Source organism: Aquarana catesbeiana, linkage group LG09 (genome assembly GCF_042186555.1).
Source record: "Aquarana catesbeiana isolate 2022-GZ linkage group LG09, ASM4218655v1, whole genome shotgun sequence".
Classification (NCBI taxonomy): Eukaryota; Metazoa; Chordata; class Amphibia; order Anura; family Ranidae; genus Aquarana; species Aquarana catesbeiana.
In genome coordinates this window covers 234,444,692-234,469,232 of record NC_133332.1, presented here as the reverse complement: position 1 = coordinate 234,469,232, position 24,541 = coordinate 234,444,692, and the positions used below count along the sequence as shown (strand labels likewise).

The following is a 24,541-nucleotide window of genomic DNA, read 5'->3' as shown; positions in this document are numbered from 1 at the left end:
ATAGCTACAGCTGATATATAAAATGTGAATACAGAAGGCACTAATGGTAAAGGTAATGCACACTCAGTATAACATGGCTTTATTTGTATGCTGAGTTTGTGCAAGCATAAATTTGCAATACGGTTTCTTGTAAATTACAGGTCCTCTTTTATTTATCATCAAGAGAGTCTAAACTAGTTTTTACTTTATTACTATAACAGTACATGAGAGAGAAGTATACAGTGACTGCCAATACACCATTGGCAGTCTGAGGAATACCGATTAAGATGTATTGTGACTTAAGTAGACAGGTTGACTCAAAAATTAGGTGGTCATGGTATTGTCAAAAAAAAAAAAAAGATCTTTAGATTACTGGGAAGGTTTATCCAAAATTTATTAAATGATGCTCTTGGTGATCAGTGTACCCAAGGGTGATACTTTAGTTATAGGCGGAGTCTGCCTTCTTATTTATCTATTAGTATTCTTCAGATTCATAAAAGTCTCATTCATTTGCAGATGTCCTGTATGGATAGATCATATTGCACAAAAGGAACTCATGGGATGTAAAGCAGAGGCACCTTCCAGGTATTGATTCTTCTTTACAGGAATTCTTCTTCATCTGAAAAGACAAACATTTTTGCTTGAGAAAGCCATTGTATGTTTCGGAAAATGTTTTTTGTGTATGTACACACTTGGTGTCCAACCTGTGGCCACATACGACCCTTTTGTGTTTGAAGTGCAGCCAACAAGCCCCATCAGTCATGGGATCATTAATTTATAAAGGGTCCTTTAGTAACAATGATCTGTCAGCTTCATGTAACAGGTCCCACTCCCCAGTCTCTGACTGTCCACTACAGCATGACTTAAGTCTCTGGCCATTTCTTCCAGTAAGTCCCCAGTGGCATTACTTACCTAAGCTGGCCATACATGGATCGAAATTTGGCTGGTTCAGCAGGGACCAGCAGAATTTTGATCCATGTATGGCCACTGTGGTTGAACAAAAGTCGATCAACCAATCAACTTCTGTTCAACTACCCTGCTGGAAAAAAAGCCGTTCATTCAGCGCTGCAGGTTATACATTGCTGCACTGATCTGTGTATTCTAATGGTGGGGAAGTCTCTCCGCTGTCAGAATACAAAGACACAGTGAGGATTCCCCCATCCAACTCGAATGTAACGATGGGGGAATCGGATTCAATTATTTTTTGTTCAACGCGCTGGTTGAATAAAAAATCTGACCCATGTATGGCCAGCTTTACTCACACACCATTTGGAGACATCTGGAGCTGCATTCAAGGCCCTCTATATCTTGTAAGTTGACAACAACTATTTGAATGTATGTACTTGAAGTTTATCTGTGAAAATCATGTCCAAATGGTGTCAGTAGATGTTATAGTATTCACATAACAAGGGATATTTTTTGTGGGATTTTAACAGTGCCAACAAAGAACAAGAAAATAATTTGTTATAAAAAATTCTCCAATTTTATTGGTTCATCATTAAAAATTCAACACATTAAAATCCAACAGGCTGGAGCCACGAGAGCAGCCTTCAGGATATACTAGAGCTGCACGATTCTGGCTAAAATGAGAATCACAATTTTTTTGCTTAGAATAAAGATCACGATTCTCGCGGTGTAACATATTCTTTCACATTATACAAAAAAATTGGGCTAACTTTACTGTTCAGTTTTTTTTAAATTAATTAAAGTGTATTTTTTCAAAAAATATTGCGTTTGAAAAACCGCTGCGCAAATACGGTGGGACATAAAATATTGCAACAACCACCATTTTATTCTCTCGGGTCTCTGCTAAAAAAAAAAAAAAAAAAACGTTTGGGTGCTTTAAGTAATTTTCTAGCAGAAAATAATGATTTTTACTTATAAGCAACAAATGTCAGAAAAGGTTTGGTCTTTAAATGATTAAACTTCCCTCATCCACATCTACTGGAGTTCTAAGAACGAAAAGATACTTTGTTTCTACTTATCCCTGTGTTGTAACAAAACTTGGAAGGCTGCCTGGATTTTTTTTTCCAGCTGTGAGAACTCTGTGCACTTGTTAGAAAGATCGTGACATGCTGTTTTGAAGATCGGGAAAGGAAAAAAAGATTGCGATTTCGATTCTTAACGATTAATCGTGCAGCTCTAGGATATACCTACACTCTAAAGCTTATCCACACTGGACATGGCCTTTGGTATAAAATTCAGGTGCCCTTGGTCAAACTTTCATTAGCAACATACTGCCCTGGTCTTGGTGTATCTCCTGTTGCCACGAGGCGCCTCTCCCCCTGCACTGTGCAGGTGGCATTGTTAGTGATACCAAGGGGCACACGGGTAACTATACTAACAGTGGTTTCCAAGGTCCCTGAAGAAGCCCCAAGTGGCAAAACATGTTGGGAATAGATATCACATCACGACTACCTGTGAATACACCATTTTTGACCATGTAAAAAACAAGCTGTTGGATTTTAATGTGTTAAACTTTTAATGATGTACCAATAAAATGTGAGAATTTTTTATTACAAAATATTTTCTTGTTCTTTTTTGGCACCGTTAAAATCCCCCTAAAATATCCCTTGTTATGAGAATATCTACCCAGTGATGTGGTGCCTGTAAACAATGTCACCTAACCACATTACAGTGTAATTAGATGCCATAGTAGTTTGTATATTTTTAATGTATTCCAATAGAAATTAAAAAAAAATGGTTTTGTATATTGCTAAAGCATTTACACCCACCACCCTAGGAAAAATGAGTAGAGGTGTGTGAGGAACACCGGGATTAGAATAATGAAAAATTCATCCCTTTACTAGTTGCAAATAAAAACAATTTCATGGGTTTCAGGCACCCCCTTTTTCAGGAAAGTAAAATAATATAAAATACTTTCATACATCACGTGTAATCGCCCTTGTGACTAACATAAAGTCCGATATTAAATATGCACATGCATGCATTTAGTTGGTAGGTGGACCTTTTGAAAGTTTAAACTGATTAGCAGGTTTACTTGAAGTAAAACTTGATACTTCACAATCACAGTCCAAAATAAGTAAAGTCAGAAAATGATGTATTCTTATACAATATATGTGAGCATTGCTGCCTTAGTTACAGTGTACTCACTCTTCTGAGAGAGTAATAAAACATCAGTTGACCAAAAAATCAGAACAAATATGTATTCAGTAATAGTTAAGGAGGACTTTGTACAAGTCAATTGATAAAATGTGTCTGATATAGAAAGCTCATATACATTTCCATTTTCTGTGCACTTACCTCCTGTGGGAACCCCGCAGTACTCCTTACACTCTTTCTCTGTGTAGAAGTGATTGCCGTTTCCTTTACAGCCTCCATAATGGAAAATTATGCATTTGCCTTGGTCTGAGTCGAACGCCCATCGGGTTTCAGACAGTTTGCATGGGCCTTTTGCAATGGGTAACCGGCAAGCGGCTGCAAGAGAGAAGAGCATATCAGATTGGTAGACAGACAGGGGAGCCACTGCAGCCAATCAAACCTGAGCTCAGTCATTTTTTTTAGGCAAGGATGAAGGAAGTATCTGTTTCATCTTTACTCTATTTTGCTTCACCTCAGCCTCATCAACAGCCAACAATGAATATTAATATTTTGTATTCTCTTTTTGAACATGTAAAGGGTAATCTTTTTTTTTTTTACACCTCTGTTGAAAAAATCCTGTTGTATGCAGAACTCAATAGCAACTCAAAAGGAAGGATGTATGCCTTGTGTACATCTTAGAGCTTGATTATCAGCATTGGAATGCCCATTATTGCTTTCTTGTGTTTCATTAACCTAATATGACCACACTGCCTTATTTGAACAATGTCATCAACCAAATATGGCCATGTAAACATATTAGGTCGAAGATGACACTAGCATCCCTCCCCTTTATGTGTGATTGCGAGTCAATCCCATAGCCACAGCTGATTAGTGGCCTGCTGGCATTTGACAGCTTCCTGTTCAATAAGGTTGCATCGAATTTGGCCCGAACCTTAGCTTAGTCTTAGCCAGAAGGAGGTCAAATGCACCTGTGAATTAATTGAATGATCTCAGAAGCATCGAAAACAAATATTAAGCTGTTGCCATTGACAAAAGCCTGTCAGTACAGACCCTTAATGTATTGCCTCTGTGTCTACCATAGTTAGGTTGTGTTACAGGACATTTTACTGATATTGAAGTGGCTTCTCCAGCCCATACCAACCCTCAGTTCTGCATGTCTGGAGGCATTCCCGTTCGGTAAAAAAATTGTTAGGGTTTCCCAGGCAACCGCCATATTTGAACTTCTCACAGGCCATGGATGAAGCGTTGTAGAAAAAGCGATCATTGGATCCCAAACAAGGACCAGCAGCGGGAGGCATATGGCAGGATCCTAATAGAAGAAAAGAGAGGGTTAGGAATCAGAGCCTTGCACTTTAAGTGAAACTCCAGCCAAAATATTCTGTTAGTTTTGGACAATGTTGATAATGTTCTTTTTTTTTTCTGTCTTTGGCTTCGCGTCGGAGATTTCTCCTCATTTACTGTCCAATCTGACAAATGTCACCTGAATGGGAAGGAAGGAAGGAAAAGTCTACACCGTTGGGACAGAGCATAAAAAAGCTGTTCTAACCCTACCATGTTATACTATACGTGCTTTTGTTGCTGGAAATTTCCCTTCACTTCCTGTTTTCTTCACCCTTGAGGGAGGGGTGAGGAAAAAAGTCCCCAGTGGGAACATGGATAGTAATTAGAACCTACAATACACTATCAAGACTAGAAAATTACTTTCTTGCAATCTTACAGAAATATGTTCTAAAGGGATAAGTAGGGAAGGTAGTTTAAAAAAAAATTATGATTTTAAGATATCTTAAGGGCTTTGTTAAAGTAGAACTAAAGGCATTTTGGGTAAAGTAAGCAAAGGTTATACCCCTGTTAGTTGTTTTTTTTTTTTTAGCCATTGGGAGATTTCCCTTCACTTCCTGTCCCATAGTCAAAACAGGAAGTGAGAGGAAATTCCTCCAAAATAAAGGAGTCCCTAGTTGTCATGAGGGTCACCAGAACTGGTGTCCCCATTGGAAGATTTCCCCTCTATTCCTGTTCTGGTGTCAACCCAAAGTTTAGGATTTCCTTTCCCTTTCAGTCTCAGTAATAACACTACACAGGACAAATAGAGAGGGTGAATCTCTCTAATGAGGACACAGACAGCAGTAAAAACCTGACAGGTGTTCCAATCCCTCTGCACTCTATATAAAGCTAAAAAATGTTGCCTTTAGTTAAACTTTAATCCCACCCTTATTAGCTCCATTTGTTCTTGTATACAGAAACAGTTATTAAGCTTCAGAAGGCACTAAGGGCTGGTTCACACCAAAACACGGTGTGGGAAAAGCACGATCTGTGCGCGTTTCCTGTTAATGGCACCCCAACTGCATTTCACAAACGCAGTGCATTTCCAGCCACAAAATTGCACAAAACCTCAGTACCATGCAACTTGGTGCAGTACATTCTAAAACAGTAGTGCTTGCACTACTTTTTCAGCATTCCAGTGTGTTTTGCAGCCCATTTAAATGAGTGGGCTGTCAAAACAGACTGCTTGGGAACGCACACGCTCCTATGTGAACTGCCCTCTAGAAAGGTTTGCACAGTACTAAAGCTTGTTGAATGCTGGCAAAAGACTGCTGGAAGCTGCTTTAACAAGCTAATGTCAGCATAAACTGGGAAAATGCTCACAGCTGTTGTTCAGCTAGGATGCAGATTGTCTTGTCTGGTCTACAGATGTGTGTGCACTCTGTTCCCTAAGACAGGGTATATGAAATAATATGCCAAAATATTTCTAAACTGACAAAACATAGCTGATATGCTTAGAAAATGCACAACAGGTCCCCTTTAAAATCTGAAGACATATTTCTCTGTATAAACGGCCGCCTAAGGGTTGCACGCACCAGCTTTGTTCTTGGTAAATGGGCTGTTGTCCATGCCTCCAGAGCCTTCTTCCTCTTCAGTGGCCACTGCACGTGCAGCTCTCCGCTAAAAGAAAATACATTTACAAGATAGAATTGACCAGGTGACCATAACTAGGTAAAGATGAGCTTCTTTGGTGTTCCTTACCTCGTGTTTCACCTCAAGGTCCCCTGGAGTACATTCACCTGTGTAGAAACACAACATTAGTCCTTGCAGGGAATGTAGCCTCATCATTAGGTAGGTATACAGTATATGGAATAGAGATTAGCGTGATGTAAATAATCTAATCAATGTGCATTCATTTTTTAAAAACCTTGCTTCTTTGTATCACACATGCACTGCTTTATGCTGTGCAGTGCTTCAAAATGGCTGTGCTTTAGGCTGGGTTCACACTTATGCCGAATGCAGCTTGCAGCAGTGGTCCGGTGCTTTCCCTGTGCTCCGTTTCAGTACCAGTTCCAATGTCAGACATCGCATGTGATTTGCCCCGCTTGCCGGTGCACATCACATGTGATGTCTATGCTGTGCAAATTTGTGCAAATTCAGCCATACAGGTTGTATGGCTGAATTTGCATCACATTCGGACCAAACTTGTGCAGGACCTTTTTTTTTGTCCGCACCAGAATTGGATCGCATGGGTGTTCACACCCATGCGATCCGATTCCTGACCGAATTTACAGTTCGCACTGTGATATGCAAACTGATCTGGGGGTGTCATTAACTTTCTATTGACACCCGCAGCGGTTCACTTAGAGCAGTGTGAACTGCCTGCAAGTTCTATGCGATGCGGGAACCGGCACTGAAATTGCGCTGGTTCCCGCATCACGCTGGTGTAAACCGGCACTCTGGGACGAATAGGGCCCAAATTTTTGCCTAAAATTCAGACCTGAAACAGAACCAAAGATGTACAGGACTCCTGTGCAATTCGCCTCCGCAGCCGCACTGGAGATGTGTGAATCAGCTCCATTGAGAACCGGTCACAGTCTACTGTCATGCAAATTGGATGTGGAGAAACCCGCATCCAATTCGCGTCAGTGTAAACCCAGCCTTATTGATCCTCCTCACAATGCAAATCTATGAGTTGGCTGAATTAATTAGGTTCCAGTGTGTTGTTTTCTAGTCTAGAAAGCATGCAACTCATTGGGTAGTGCAGCATCCAGTTTTCATCTTATTTATAGAGCTCTGGGAAGACATACTTAATAATCCATAGTAGACATCCTTAGTAATGCTACTGCCTGGTTCACACCTATGCAGGTTGTGGTTGATGCTTTTTCCGGGTGCATTTTTCACATGCATTTTTTGATGTCTGTTGTCTTGCAGGAAAATCCAGCAGAAATGCAGCAGAAATGCATCAAAAACACAAGCACTGCATTTTTGATGCATTTTCGCTGTGTTTCCATTGAAGTCTATGGAACAACCTGCTGCGGGAAAAAAAAAGGCCCGATCCTTTCCAAAAGTGCACCGGTGGAAAACGCACAGATGTGAACTTGACCCATAGGTAATCATGTTAAATGGACTGTAGTGCATTTCTACAAAACTGAAAATGCACTTAAAATTGCATAGGTGTGAACCAGGCCTTAAAGGGAAGATCACACACAAAATTCATGCAATCTGTAAGTAAAGGATCCAAGAGGTGTCATACGATCAATTTTGGGGGTATCCAGATTGTTAGCAAATACTATTACTGGTGTCATAATCCTTCTATTGAAGTTTTTGGCAAGCATATTTTTGAGTTTCTGGGGTACACTTTGGGCCACAAGATGAGGTAGTTTGAAGTGCACCACCTGCAGGTCTCAACTCCATTTCAGAAATCACAAAGACCTAAGTATAATAAATTGGCGTATCTTCTCATGTTCCTTAGAGAACTTGCCATATTTCCCCCTTGAAGCACCAGGTTATGCTCTCTCATATATTACAATGACAGGTCCAGCAATTCTGATCTCTGAATTCTGTTTGGGGGCCTCTGTTCAGAAAGGTTAAGCACCATTGCTCTGTACTCTGAGCACAGATATCCAAGTCTTTGTACCCATATGTTAAATGCAGCTGAACTGAAATGCATATGGAAGCATTGGTTAGGCTGTACCTTTGTTTTGAAGAAGGAAGATGGAGTCTTCTGTAAGTCCTTGCTCCAAAGCAAACTGCTTGAAGTCTTCAATCAGATCTTGCCTCAGCTCCGGGGTGCGTCCTAAATTTAGGTGAAAAGTAATTTACAGGTTTCAAAAATATAATATTTGTACCATGGAGCCATAGTGGATAGTTTTATTAACTGATTTACTGCCATGATATTGTGCAGTCCTTTCCAGAATTCAGAGAACCTTTGACTTCATTCTCCATCCGTGAGGAAATAAGAAGCTAATGTTGCTACTGTGGTCATAGGGTAGCTACACCCAACCTGACAATCAACCAATGCAATCAATCATATGATATTAGAGACGTGTGTTGAAGGAACAACAAGTAATGTAAAGTTGCTTTATACTATGAACAATACTGTATGCATTATACCTATCTATACCAGTAGGTGGCACTGCGGTGTTATAATGTGTATTCTATGGTAATGTATTTAGAGGAAGTAACTTCGTTCCTAAGTGTGTGTAGTTGTATATTCCTGTTTCCTGTTCCATGATAGAGGCATGCTTTGATATCCTCCATGAAAGTAAAGGTATACTCTGCATACAACAAGCTTCCAGCGCATGATTCAATAACCTGCTAATAGGTTATAGGCCCAGGCACAGCCAGCAAACCCAGCAGTACCCCAGCAGCACCCAGGCACTGGTAAAATAATTTTGAAAGTCTGCGAGTACTGTATGCAAGCTACTGAAAGATGGCAAGCAGTTCAGATGTGAAGTTTGCAATTGCAAAGCTGAACAATGCCAATTACCAGCTGTAAAAGTTTAAACTAGAAATGATTCTAGACAAGGATGACTTGTGACAAGTGCTGAATACAGACAGACCCACAGACAGAGAGACAGGGGACTGAGATAGGAAAGATAGACAAGAAAAAGTGACTATAAGCTTGCTAGTGGAAGATGACCAGATTATCCACATGAGAACAGAGAAAACAGTCAAAGGTATGTAGACTTCATTACAAAAGCTGCATGAGCATTCAATTCTAAACAGCAAACTGCTTTTGCTAAGAAAGCTGTATAAGATGAGACTAGCAGAAGGCCAGAAAATGTATAACCACATGAAAGCAATGCTAGAGATCATAGAGCAGCTACACGCCATCGGAGTGGACATCAAAGATAAATATATTGTTGCCCTGCTCCTCTGCAGTCTTCCAGAGACATATCCTGCTCTTATTAACGCTTTAGAAAACAGACCCGAGCAGGAACTGACACTGGAATATATCAAAGGGAAATTATTTGCTTAATATAACAGAAGGAAAGAAAAATACGCACCATGATGACAAAGCTCTTAAGATGTAGAAAGGCACAAAGCACAACAAAGAAAGCAGACCCTGTTTTTGCTGTAAAAGGACTGGTGACTTACAAAAGGACTGTTCTATTTGGAAAGCCGAGCAGCAAAAGCTAGAGCTATCCACAAAAGAAAGAGTCAAAGCAGCCACAAAGGAAACTGCAGACACGTCATGGAGTGGCACCTTTAAAGTGACAGAGCGGCAAGCCATGCCATAGCCATAGACTCAGGTGTGACAAGCCACATGACTAGCGATGAGACCTTCTTCACAAACATTGATTACAGTGCAAAAGACAAAGTTTTCCTAGCAAACAGGAAAAGCATCACTTCAGAAGGTAAAGGCCAGGGATTCCTGAACTGCATTACACCACAGGGGGTCACCGCTGTATCCTTGTAAAGAAAGTGCTATATGTTCTAGAACTAGAATGCAGCCTTCTATCAGTGAAAAGTCTTGCAAACAAAGGTCTTACAGTTAAATTCCAGGGTGATGAATGCTCAATTCACAATAAGCGATTCCTCGCAAAAGGAAAACTGGATGATCACCTATACAGGCTCACCCCCACAGACCAGCAAGCCAATATAGTCTCTAATGACCTACACAGCTAGTGTATTCACTTATGGCACAGGCGGCTGGGGCACAGAAGTCCAGAAGCTATACAGAACATTATAAAGAGAGATTTATCAGAAGATTTTGACAATAGCGCCTTGCAAAGTGTTCATGAAATGCATATGCTGTATAGAAGCAAAAGCCGCACATGCTCCTCTTCCACAGGCATCTCAAATAAAAACTACCCACCCCCCACAGTTCATACACAGTGACGTATGTGGTCCAATGAAAACTCCCACGTCAGGTGGGAACAGATATCTACTGACTTTCATTGATGATTATACCAGGTACACAACTACTTATCTGATGAAACACATGAACGAAACATCAGAGAAACTTCAATAGTTCGTTGCTATATCTAGCAACAAATTCCAACGCAAACCAGGAATAATATGCACCAACAATGGGGGAGAATACATAAGCAAAGAAATTACCTCACATCTGAAGAGACAAGCAATAGTACACCAGACAACCACACCATACACTCCTGAACAAAACGGTGTAGCAGAAAGGAAAAACCGCAATCTTATAAAAATGGCCAGGTGCATGTTGTCGGATGCCAACCTGCCTCACAAGTACTGAGGAGAAACAGTCATGACTGCAACCTACCTACAGAACAGACTATCCTCAAGAGCCATTAAAAATACTCCATTCAAAATGTGGCATGGATCAAAGCCTTGCATAGGGCACATCAGAGTGTTTGGATGTAAAGCATATGCCTATATTCCAAGTGAAAAGTGATCTAAGCTAGAGAACAGAGCCATAGAGGGCATTCTAGTAGGTTACAGCGAACAAATTAAGGGTTACAGAATCCTACACCCAAAGACTGACAAAGTGACAATAAGCCATAGTGTTTATTTTGATGAGAGCCCATCATCAGAAACACCAATCCCTGAAAGCTGTGAAGTGAATATGCCAAGCATACCAGAAGAAAAATAGGGGTAGCCTCTAAAATCAGTAATGATAAGTAGAGTGTGTAAGCATACCAGAAGAAAAGGTCGCCCAAAGCGAACCTGTGCAGGAGTCAGAACAAGAGGTGGAACTCACATTGCCTAAATCAAGTTCCCCACCATATCCTGCTGAACTGCCTGAAGTCAGAAGGTCCACTCGGACTACAAAAGGGATACCACCCTGCAAGCTGTCATACACTGTCGAAACACACAGCATATTTGAACCAACATCCTGAGAAGACAGAAAAACTGCCAAAACATGAAGCCAATAAATGGAGAAAAGCAGCAAAAGAATTAAAGTCACTTCAAGAAAATAAAACCTGGACACTCACAGAGCTCCTAATTGCAAAACTATAGGAAGTAAGTGGACTTTCAAAGTAAAGTCAGATGCAGAAGGGAATATCCACAAATACAAAACCAGACTAGTTGCCAAGGGTTACTCCCAATAATTCGGTGAAGATTACACATTCGCTCTTGTCGTAAAACACTCCACTATCAGAGCGCTTCTTAGCGTTGCAGCCCAGAAGGGCATGCAAGTGAAACACCTAGATGTTAAAACTGCTTTCCTATATGGAGACATTAAGGAAGACCTCTACATGGAGCAACCACCAGGGTTTGAGCAAGGAGACAACCTTGTGTGTGAACTTTAGAAGAGCATCTACGGTTTCGAGCAATCTGCAAGGATGTGGATTGAGAAACTGAATGAAGGGCTTACTAGAGAGGGATTCTCAAGAAGTAAAGCAGACCCCTGTCTCTACTCCAGGAATCAAGAAGACAGATGGAAATACATCCTTATCTATGTTGATGACATTATAACCCGTTTTGAACAAGAAGGGGATTGTAATCCGATAGTTCACAAGCTGAAAGAAAATTTTGAAATAAAAAAACTAGGGAACATTAGCTGTTATCTGGGAATCAAAATAGAGAAAGAAAAACATGGAAGATCTTCTCAAACAATCTCCAAAATCTTGGAACAATTCCATATGCAAGATGCAAAGGAAGTGAAAACTCCTATGGAACCAGGCTACCAAAAGAGCAATGAATCAGAAAACTTGCTACCCAACAATGACATGTATCGCAGAGCAATCAGTAAGCTGCTATATGTTGCCACTCTGACCAGACCTAGCTGCAGCAGTGGGCATACTATACAGGAAAGGATCAGCTCCCTGTCAGCATGACTGGAACAAAGGGAAGAGAGTGATGCAATACCTCAAAGGAACAATGCAGATGAAGTTACGGTTACCAGCAACATAAAATTTGTGGATTTTGGATTTGTGGATGCTGAGTGGGCCAGTGACTGCATGGACCGCAAATCCAAAAGTGGATTCATCTTCCGGTATGGGGAAGGAACCATAAGTTGGTGTAGTCGAAAGCAAACTGTCGCTATAGCTTCAACTGAAGCAGTGTACATTACAGCAGCACACGCATGTCAAGCGATTCGTCAGCTTTTTGTGGACATTGGGGTAAACATGTCAAAACCAATTCCCATTTTTGAAGACAACTAGGGATGTATAAAGCTTACGCAATCAGAAAGGGTCAATCCTAGGACCAAACACATCAACGTCAAGTATCACCTACAGAAGGACAATCAAGAGCAAGGTGTTATTGACATTCAATATTGCCTGTCAGAGGAGATGACTGCCGAAGCACTCACCCAGCCTTTATTGAAGGAACGTCATCATTATATCCAGTAGAAGCTGAATGTAATTTGACGAAGCACATGCTGTTGAGGAGGGGTGTTGAAAGAACAACAGCAAGTAATGTAAAGTTGCTTTATACTGTGAACAATACTGTATGCATTATACCTATCTATACCAGTACCTGGCACTGCAGTGTTATAATGTGCATTCTATGGTAATGTATTTAGATGAAGTACCTTCGTTCCTAAGTGTGTGTAGTTGCATCCTCCTGTTTCCTGTTCCATGCTAGAGACATGCTTTTTTGATATCCTCCATGAAAGTGAAGGTATACTCTGCATACAACAAGCTTTCAGCGCATGATTCAATAACCTGCTAATAATGTTCAGGGGTAATTGATGGTCAACTTTAATATCAGAAGCAATCGTATTCACACACAGGTTTCCAATATGATAGAATATAGAGTAGGCATTTCTTCAAGTATCCAACACTATTTTAGCAGAGTATAGACAGTGCGATGGTCTCTGTTATTTTCTGTTCTTGGCAAGAGATCTGCTAGCCATATAATGTATACACAAACGCATTGAGTTAGGTGGAAAACAGGAAACCTTCCATGTGACATCTGTAAGCCTAAACCTAGTGGCTTTTGCACTACTCAATAAATTAAATCCAGCCTCAGCCATCATACTCACCGTACAGCTTCACTGTTGTGGTAGTCTGACCCTGCTTTGTCTTACGCATCAGCATTGTTGCATATTCATTGTAATTGGTGAACACAACATAATTTTGGATGTGTGCACCCCATTCTGTAAGAGAAAAATAATTATTCATATGTTATTAACGTAAGGCAATCTGTCAGATTCCAGCCACAGAGACACTACAAGGCACGACTGCTGGGTGGCAGCTGAAGAATGGCAGTCTCTAGTTTGAAGCAGAATTCTGGATATTCATATTAACTTTAAAGTGTTACTAAACACACAACAGTAAAATCAGTGTGTATATGCAACATCGCATGCTTGTTATACTTACTGTGGAACTTAAGGGGTTAATCATCTGCATTGTGTAAAAAGGCTGTTTTATCTTGTATGCCCAGATCCTCCCCCTCCTGCACTGTCTATCTGGGGAAGGCCAGCTAACACAGGCAGGGTAGCAGACCTGCACATGCTCAGTTGTGTCTTTTGTGCTGCAGAGAACATTTACTTGTTCTCAGAGCTAGCCAGGTCACATGATATTGACATCACACATGTAGGCGTGTATACAGGCTGAAGTGGATATCTCCTCCTAACTCTCAGCACTGGAGAAACTGTGCAGTTTATTGTGTAACCATGGTATACAGATCATCCAAAAAGTATATAGTGGCAGTATTTTAATGTAAAAAGAAGATTTATAAGCTGTGGGCACTATGGGGGGGCGGATGAATTATTTTCATATTACTACTGGGTTTAGTAACACTTTAAGTAATGTGAAGCTTTACATTTTAAAGATGAATATATCCCTCATTTGTTACTTTAGGTTCCATTGTCTGTCTGTCTGACATATAAGAGAGGAACTTTTGTTATTTTTTTTACAAAGTTAAAAGTTAGCAGCTACATGGTACTAGAAGATACTGAAGCTGCTGATTTTTTTTTAAGAAACAGACACTACAGCCCCTTTCACACTGGGGCGGTGGGGGCTTCGGCGGTAAAACAGCGCTATTTTTAGCGCTGTTTTACCATCGTTTTTGCGGCTGTATTCGCCCACTAGCGGTGCGGTTTTAACCCCTGCTCGCGGCCGAAAAAGGGTTAAAACCGCTCGTATAGCGCGGCTATAGCCGCGGTATAGCCGCGCTGTCCCATTGATTTCAATGGGCAGGAGCGGTTTAGGAGCGGTGAATACACCGCTCCTTCACCTCTCCAAAGATGCGGCTTGCAGGAGTTTTTTTCTTCTCCTGCCAGCGCACCGCTTCAGTGTGAAAGCCCCCGGGCTTTCACACTGAACAAATAGCAGCGGCTGTTTTGGGTCGGTTTGCAGGCGGTATTTTTAGCGCAATAACGCCTGCAAACTGCCCCAGTGTGAAAGGGGTCTTATTAGACCAGGTCTTCACTGGAGCCAGTTCATATATTTTATTGCAGCTTACCAATTCTTAGATTCATTTTCTTTTTTATGCTTTCTTTACCCTATTTTTCACCTGGGGATCTATTCAGTAAGTCTGTTATTTTCAAAAGAATAAATTCTTTTGCAGATATATACGTTAGAGCAGGGGTGTCAAACTCAATTTCATTGTGGGCCACATCAGCAATATGGTTGCCCTCAAAGGGTCGATTGTATCTGGGGTGTGCTACGTAAAGAGTGCAGGGTTCAGGAGTGCACTGTGTACAGAGTTCAGGATTTTGGTATGCACAGAGTGCAGGGTTCAGGAGTGCGTTACATACAGAGTTCAGAGGATTGCTGTGTACAGCGTGCAGGGTTTAGGTGTGCACTATGCACAGCGTGCAACCCCAACCACCCTCCCCAAATCTTTGTTGCATCTCTTTCTCCTACCTTGACTGGCTCTATTACCTCCCTGTGTAGGTGGCTCTGCCTTACCTTGTAGGCAGCATGAGCTGAGGGTGAGAGCTGGATGTGGGTGGCTAGATGGAGCTCTGCCACGTTCTGGCTGAAAAACTGGGTGCGAGAGCCATATAAGAAAGTCCTAGAGGGCCGGATTCGGCCTTCGGGCCTTGCATTTGACATATGTGCATTAGAGGGTTGAAACAAACCATTTTGCACTGACATGGGTGCTTACAATGATCAGCTTTTATTTTTGTATATAAAACTTTTATACCAAGAGGAAAACAACTGTTTGCTGCTTATAAAGTGTGAGCTGGAGGTCAGCTTCGATTTGTTAATGTATTTACTGCTGTGCTGTCCAAATATGTCCCCTGTGCTACTTTCTCCAGAGTAGGAGCACTTTAATACAGGAGGTATGTTACTGGCCAGATCACTACAGAACCTGTGAGACCCTGTGGTGTGTCTGCACATGTGCCAAATCCCTTTTGCATGTGCATACATGCAGCTAGTCTCTTCCAGTTCTCCAGCATAGACCATGTGGTGCATGTGCACATGCACAACATCTTGCAAAGTGCTCCTAGAATATCCATGTCACATGACCCAGCAGGCGTCATACGAGATCTTGTGTATGTTCGAGAGACCTACAGTGTGTCTGTGCATGTACTAGGATCCATAACATCATCCTGGCCTAGGCCAGGATTATCAAAGCAAAACACATTTTTAAAAAAAGTTTTCACTTTTCAAATTTTTTTGGGCAAATGTGTAAGAGGGAGGGGGGAAGAGGCAGGACAGGATCTTTCTAAAGTTATTATTATTATACAGAATTTATATAGCGCCAACAGTTTGCATAGCGCTTTACAATGTAAAGAAGAACAATACACCTGATGTCCATGTGTAGGCTACTTTGTTTACACTACATATTCTGTGAAGTTACCGTTTCATTGTATGTCGCATACCACTAAATAAAAAAAAAAAAAAAAAAAAAAAAGAACAATACACCAACAGTACAATTCAAAGCAAGAGGGTTAGAGGAGCCCTGCTCCTGCGAGCTTACAATCTAAGAGGGAGGGGCTGGTGAAACAAAAGTTAGGGACTGTGAGGGATAAACTGATGTTGGGGAGAAGAAGATTCGGTTGTTAGCTGGAGGCAGGATAGGCCACCCTGAAGAGATGAGTTTTCAGGGATCTCCTAAAAGTGGACAGAGTAGAAGATAACAGGACAGATTAGGGTAGTGAGTTCCAGAGGATGGGAGAGGCTCTGGAGAAGTCCTGGAGATGAGCATGGGAGGAGGAGATGAGAGCTAGAGAGCAGAAGGTCTTGGGAGGAGCAGAGAGGACGGTTTGGGTGATATGTGGAGATAAGATTGGTGATGAAGTTTGGGGCAGAATTGTGAATGGCTTTGTGTGTTATTGTTAGTGTTTTGAATTGTATGCGTTGGGCAATGGCGAGCCAGTGGAGGGATTGGCAAAGAGGAGTGTCGGACACTGATCAGGTGGTAAGGTGGATGAGTCTGGCAGCGGCATTCATGATAGACTAAGGAGGGGATAGCTTGCAGGGAGGTAGGCCAATGAGGAGGGAGTTACTATGTTCAAGGCGAGAGATGACCAGGGAGTGAATAAGTTGCTTAGTGGTTTCAAAGGTTAGAAAGGGGTATTTTGGAGATGTTTCAGAGGTGGAAGTGTGAACGATTTGGACAGTGATTGGATTTGGGGCTGAAAGAACAGCTCAGAGTCTAGGATTACACCCCTGGCATCAGGGAAGGGACAGATGATTGTATTTTTGGATGGAGAAGTCAGGGGGGGGGGGGGGGGGGCACGGGCTGGAGGAAAATTATGAGCTTGGGTTTTAGAAAGATTGAGTTTGAGGAAGTGTGATATCCATGTTGATATGTCAGATAGTAATGCGACAGGAGACTGAAGGAGTGAGGTGAGCAGTAGAGAGATAGATTTGTGTGTTGTCAACATAGCGTTCCGCTTTAAAGACCTTTTTGCATCTTTTGAAACAGTTTATAAAAAAATTGGATAAACCTACTTGCATTGTAGTAGTTGAACTTCCCAGGGACATCTGTCTTCTGATAGGTACCTGTGACTTGTGTGCATGTTCCATGTCTGCAGGAAATATCAGATGAAAAGCAAGTACCCAGATAGTTTGTCCTTTTTTTTAAAGATACTAATTATTACAGTTTGCTATTCTGCCACTAGATGGTAGTGTGGCCAAACCTGTAGTCCTCAGAATTTCGTTGCTGCTTGGTATCTGCTGATTTGAGAAGGATGGTACCCATACTCAGGCCCCATGCACATTTTTTCTGCCAGAAATTGGCAGAAAAAAATGCTGCTAATGTTGTATATGTATTTATTTATTTCAGGTACTAATATAGGGCTGTCAATTTACGCAGCACTTAACATATACTTTGTACATTCACATCAGTCCCTGCTGGCTGTATACGCACATATTGTGTTTGTGCTCAGCATAAATGCATTCTATTGGTCAGACTGTTCATTTATTCTGACCATTGCAATAAATTTACATGCATACATGTGCGTTATTGTGCATTTAGGTGCGTTATGCACATAAAAATGCTAATAACTTGCACTCAACACAGATTTGTGACATTTTTTAATGCCCCTAAACGATGTGCACAGATATGCGCATAAATGGCCAGATTAAATAACATGCAGCTACATTTATTGGCAAAAAAAAGAAAAAAATGCCAGATGCCCCTAGCAGTGGCATTTTTTACGCTCATGTGCATGAGGCTCGGTTCACACTAGATGCGAAGCGAATTCACAGCAAATTCACACAGCATGTGAACTAATTGCGGTGTGTATGTTAAGTTAACGACACTCCACAATTAGTTTGAAAAATGCAGCGCAATTTGCAGAATCGGACCGCATAGGTGTGAACACCCATGCAATCCGATTAAGGTGTGGACCAAAAAAGGTCCTGCACGAGTTTGGTCCGAATGCGATGCAAATTCAGCCATACAGTTTGTATGGCTGAAATTCGCATCGCATAGACATCACAGCAATGCGGTGCGAATCACATGCGATGTCTGGCATCGCAGCAGTGTGAATCGGCCCTAAAGCCTTAAGCTTTAGGCTTCATCTCTCAACCTGCAATAAAAAGACAAAATATAGAATCTTAGAATCTAGTTTCTATGGAAAAACATGTTTTTTCTGCTTTACCAGTTTTTGTTAGTTATCTATGCAGGAAATATAAACATAGACATTTTTAAGGACTGTAAATAATACATGTAAAAAGAAGGAAATAAAAATGTAAAACTGCCTTGCTTTTAGCTTTCACTAGGCTGCAACTTTACACATAGTAATGTAAGTTTTTACCTCATCCGGGTGTTAACAATTTGGACCTCATCATCTGTCTGCCCTTCGCTGAGCTCCAGAGTTCCCACGTCAAAACTGCTTTTGTACTTCTTCAGCCACGGACATGTTGAGCCAATTGCAATGTCATACCATTTGCCATATATCTGAATAGAGCAAATAGATAAATAAAATCAGAGATGCAAAACACTGAGCCACATGATTCCCCTGTCCTATACACAGTCTGCTGCAAGATAAACCATAATTGTACAGAAAATCATGCATGCCAATACTGAAAAGAAAAGATATGTATGTATTTGTATATATACAGTTTAAATGTTTTGAGGAGGGATTTCTCCACATTGTTTGCAGCTCCAGCGGTCAGTAAGGACTTTATTGCTTAAGAATGCTGTATGTAAATTGTAAATACTTAAGTAACCATAGCTTCAGTTTAGATAATTTATATAAGCCATTATGCACTGTATTTATATATTTCAAAATTGCTTAGATCTAAACTAAGGTTGTATTTAAAAAAAACTGATGGCAGGTATGGGTCAAGTATTTGCATATTCTTATGCAGTAAAGCCTTTACTGACCTCTGGAGCTGTATTCTTGAACAAGGACTGCAGCACTTTTGCTGTCACCTTTGAGGATCACTTGCTTCACAGTTCCAGCAACTACAGAGGTAATTGAGGGTTTGCTTTCGATCAATTTTTTTGCTTCTTACATATAGGAAAATATTTGAATTTCCATATCTAGAGACAGTTACACTTTAAAACCACGTTCCAGCCATATAAAGCCAAATTCCAGCCAGGAGCTAAACTGTCAGATTTTTATTTCTGAATATGACACTACAGGGGGTCCCCTAGTTACAAACATCCGACTTACAAACGACTCCTACTTACAAACGGAGGGAGACAACAGGAAGTGAGAGGAAATCTACCCCTAGGAAGGGAAATTCATTCCTGTAAGAGCTATTATGGGGAAAAGGTACCACCACTGATGCTTTACCACCAAGGCTTGTTTCCACAACAACCCAAAATTTTCAAAATCCAATTGTCATTGGGACAGAAAGTGAGGTGAAATCTTCTGAACAGGGGCACACACAGCAAAACAAACATTACAGGGGTGTTAACCCTTCCCTATGCTATCCAAAAAGCTTAAAAATATTTTTTTTGGCTGGAGCTACACTTAAAAAATGTACATGTTCCGACTTACAAACAGATTCAACTTAAGAACAAACCTACAGTCCCTATCTTGTTTGTAACCCGGGGACCCCCTGTATTGGCAAAGAGTCAGAAGTTCTAACCTCTCCCCCTGTTTTTGTCTGTGTCCCTGGTTAAAATATTTCTCATTACTTTATATTTTGACAGGATATGTGGATGAAATCTCCCCAGTAGGTACAGTGATTGAAATAAAAAACAGACAAAGGCCCTAACCTTTGCTTGCTCTAACCAAAGTGAAATAAAAAGTTTTGGCTGTTGTTCCGACATAAAGTTTTCCAAATAAGGAGATCCGTTTGAGTCTACTTTGTTTTCTATTTGAAGTTATACCCTATTTGACAGTTGTGATGTGAACAGATGTCTGTTTTTGGAACATATCCCCCCTCACCTCTTGTTCTGGTGCCAACTATAGGTTTTTGTTTTCCTCTTTACTTTCTGTCCCAGTAAAAATGATCTCTTGAACAAAAAGGGAGGGTACAACTCCCCCCAGGGGCACATGACTGCAATAAAACCCCTGCAGAGGTTCTAACCCTTCCCAACTCTATAACAAAAAGAAAGAATTTGACCGTGGACACATTTTACCCCAAAGCCTGACCCTTAACCTGATCCGTAACCCATAACTTGATCCTAACCCATGCCTGAAAAATAACCCTTACAACTTAAGCATAACCCTAAAAGGTAACCTAGAATTTAAAGGCCAGCTCCAGGAAACAGTAAATATTACAGTTGCAGTTACCACAACTGCAAGGGTTAAATGTTTGTTTAATGTCGGGGTAGAAGATTAAGTTGTAATACTTACCTTATTCCTTGCTTGTACAGGCTTTCTCCTAGCTGCAAGACCGATCCTGTGAAGCCGCTTCTGCCCTTGCAGTGGGGCTTCCTCTGCATTACGGGTGTTAAATTATTATTTTTGCTGAGAATACCAGGAAAGTGGACTTTTACTTACCTCAACCATCAACTACTCTGGTGGCCATCACATTTTCTAACACTCTGGGCTATTGAAAGGGCTCTCAGTGTTGATGCTGCATTGTACATGGTGATGGCACAGCTGTTCCCAAGAGTTCAGTTTTAAAAATGAAAGATTAAATGTTTTTTTTTAGGCTAGTGGTAGAGGATCAAACAATTATACTTACCTTACCCAGTATCCAGCATTTTTCTCTGCTCTTTAATTCTCCTGGGATGTGGGAGGGCTCTCACCATCCTCGTGTACGATGCAGGATCAACAGTCCTTCATTGTAAGTGAGCACACCGAGAGCCCCTCAATAGCCCAGAGTGTCCCAGAAAGCGATGGCTGCCAGAGTAGCGGAGTGATGAGGTAAGTAAAAGTCCACTTACCTGGTACCCTTTAGCAAAAATGATCATTTAACTCCTGTAGTGCAGAGGAAGCTGCAGCTTTAAATTATCCTGGAGATTAGCTGACTCCATAACTCCTAACTAGAAAAATACACATTCTCTTTGTCGATAATGATAGCCTCACCCCAACCATGAATGCTCACTTGTGTGCATTTTTTGATTAAACTAGATGGACTTGTGTCTTTTTTCAACCTAACTAACTATGTAACTATGTGTATGAACCCTTGCCACCTCAGTTATCTCTGGAGCCTCACTCCATTGCTCTAACCAAGTTGGGCTTCCATTGTGTAATATCAGTCAGGCCATTGGTAAGGCTGCAGCATTATAACATTAGGGGGCAATTACATTAATTGCCCAGGTAAGCGCCAGCACTAGAGCTTACCCAGAATGAGCTCCCACAGCAGGGGAGAGGACAGGGAACTTGCATGGGTGAGTATACATAGCTAGCTGGGAGGTGTGTTATCAGGGCACACTGTCAATTTGCCCTAAATGGATAAGTGACAATGTCTTTTTAAAAGTCTAACTATAAACTTTAAAGTCTAACTATATGGATACTGCCTTCACTTCTTCGACAGTGCGATTGTATTGTTGAGAAGTAGGTGAGGCTTGGTCACCTACATATTTATATAAGTGTATGTGAAGTTTCTCTTTACTTTCTTTTCAAAAGACACGGCAAGAAGTAAGAGGAGATCTCTCCAAAGGGAAAGAATATCCCTTTATTAAACCGGCCATACATGGATCGAAATTCAGCTGGTTCAGCAGGGACTGGCCGAATTTCGATCCATGTAGGGGCACCCTGGTTGTACAGAATTTGATCTACCAGCCTGTGGGTTTTTTCCCAACTGATCAGTGTCGCTGGCTATAGCCAGCGACACTGATCAGTATGTTCTGATGGCAGAGGAAGTCTCCCCACCATCAGAAGTCAATAGAAGAGAATGAGTGATTACCCCATTCACGTTGAATCTGTGGATGGGGAAAACAAAACATTTTTAATTTTTTTCAACCCGCTGGTAGAACTAAAAAAAAATGATTCATGTATAGGCTGCCTTAGACAGTGTCACCAGAACAGGTGTCTCCTTTGGAAGATTTTCCCTCACCCCCTGTTCCTGTGAAACCTGAAGTAGTTCGGCTTTCCCATCACTCTCTATACCAGAGACAATGGTCACCAGAAAACATAGGAAGGGTGAAATTCCCCAGTGGGAAAAAAACAGGGGTTCTCAGCTTTCTACATTCTATACAACACAAAAAATAATTCCTAATCCCTAAAATACTGAACCTGCCGTATCGGCCGACTGTTATCAACTCCAGCCCATATCCACCCAAGTGTAGCTGCTGACTTTTAATAATCAGACACTCACCTGCTCCACGGTCCAGCGATGCGGACGTATGAAGCCCTGCTCCTCTCCACGGCGCCAGCATTCTAACTGGGCACCCGGCTGTGGCTTTACACGGCTGTGGCTTCTCCTTATAACTCCACTTATTACGAGTAGAAAAGCCGCAGCACTTAATTTGTAACAAAAAATAACTCATATTTGTGCGAAGGAAAACAGATGGATAAAAGAAATAAAAAAAATATTAAAATGTGAAACAATGATCATAATGAATAGTGAAACTGAGAGCTTATGGAGAAATCATAAAAAATTCAGGAGATATAAGCACAATTTCGCCATTCTGGTGAAATGCATTGAAGTCAGCAGGGAAGGTGAACTTAAGGTGTTTCTTGGTCGATTTTAGGTGTGCTATGGGCTTTTAATTGCTCACCTGGGTTACTTAAGCTCTGTCCAACTATCCAGGACCTGCTATTGTACCTGTTACTATTCTGGACCTGTTTTTGTACCTGTTACTGGACCTGCTATTGTACCTGTTACTATTCTGGACCTGTTTTTGTACCTGTTACTATTCTGGACCTGCTATTGTACCTGTTACTATTCTGGACCAGTTATTGTACCAAAAATGACCTCCATTATTGTACTTTGTTGTCACAAAATAAAGTGAAAATAATGGAACTGTACACAAATAACCATCAAATACACAACAAAAAACATAAAAATACAAAGAACTCTAGAACACTAATAAACTAAATGAACCTAAAAACTGTAATTTTGTGGAAAGTCAATATGCTGATATTACTCCGCTCATCCCTAATGATGAAAATCCAATTGTGGGAAGTGCTGTGCTACCACTATGGGAGGATAGAAAGATGTTCAACAATAATTTTCAAACTGCCTTTTTGATAACACAGGGATAAATGTAGATTATATTATAAACTATACAGTTCTTTATTACTGTACAAAAGCCAATACATTTAAGTGCCATATTTCCACCATCACACAATAATACAACAAACATTCTTTAATTATAGCTGGAAGAAATGTAACCAAACAATGTATCATCTATTTTCTATATTAACAAAAAAACATGTAAGTAAAATCAGGAAGTTACCCTGGTGACATCAAAGTTCTCCTGTGGTATAATGGAGACCTCCGTCTCAACAGGGTTGCCGGTCACTAGGGCCAGGAAGGCAGGGAGGAAAAATAGAAACATCTTCATGTTCGATGTCAAAATCTCTCTACTCCAGAGGTAAACTATACTGCTATCTTCAGATCCTTAAAGGTTTAATGTCTGGGGACACTACGGACAAAGACCTGTGCCCAGTGGCCAGAGTTTCATCATCAATTTCCACCAATGGCAACCTTGCTAAATATTGATTCACCCTTAGAAAAGGAGACCCATATTTGCTCCTCCTATCCCAGCAGAACAGGACTCAGTAAATACTAAGAGGGCTGATGAGAAGGATGGTCACTTTGTAGACAGCAAATCAATAATTTGTTTTAGGATACTTTTTTTTTTTTTTACCTTCCAGCTGCTGAGTCCATGCCAAGATCATTCCTTTTAAAGTCATGTCTGACATGGATGAATATCATTTTTTTTTTTATGGAAAGTTAATGAAAGAGTGCAGTAATAGCATGGAAATTATTGGACTAGGATTAAAGAGTGTTTCTGGTGTTTAACTAGTTGCCGCCCGCCCACCGTCAAATGACAGTGGGGCGGTGCGGCTCTCGTTCTGGGACGACGTCATATGATGGTGGGTGGGCCCGTGGGGGCATGCAGTGCGGCATTTGCGGACGTGCAGTGTTGCTAGGACACGGCGCAACCCGATTGCTGTAAAGAGCCGTGTCCGCAGCTCTTTAACCATGTGATCAGCTGTGTTCCATCACAGCCGGTCACATGTAAACATGGAGATGCCGGTAATCAGCTCTCCTCGCCTCACACTGACAGTGTGTGTGGTGAGGAGAGCTGATCAGCAACATCTCCTCGCAGGGGGCAACAAAACATGTAATCAGGGCACTGATTATCAGTGCCCTGATTACATTATAGCACCAAAAGTGTCGCCAATCAGTGCCCACCAGTGCCAGGAATCAGTACAGGGTAACTGTACTTGTAGAAAAACACATTAGCTGTTTTATTATATACATCACATGTTTCAAACACAAGGCCTGGGGGCCGATTCCAGGCCTCCAGGCCATTTCATTTGGCCCTCGCACCTCTCCTACAGCTGCAGCAACCCCCTTCATTGCTGCACCCACCTTGTCTC

General features: G+C 41.2%; 1 protein-coding gene across 1 annotated transcript; it reads right to left on the bottom strand.

The window, feature by feature from the left end:
- Positions 1-356: 356 nt before the first annotated feature.
- Positions 357-23,609, bottom strand: LOC141108394 (protein AMBP-like). The gene is made up of 10 exons (XM_073599972.1): positions 23,389-23,609; positions 18,395-18,537; positions 17,085-17,161; positions 13,217-13,330; positions 8,000-8,101; positions 6,064-6,101; positions 5,898-5,982; positions 4,184-4,351; positions 3,244-3,417; positions 357-598 (listed from the first exon to the last, which is right to left on the bottom strand). The coding sequence occupies exons 1-10, from the start codon at positions 23,494-23,496 to the stop codon at positions 579-581; spliced, it is 1,029 nt and encodes a 342-aa protein (XP_073456073.1). The 5' UTR covers positions 23,497-23,609; the 3' UTR covers positions 357-578.
- Positions 23,610-24,541: the final 932 nt, after the last annotated feature.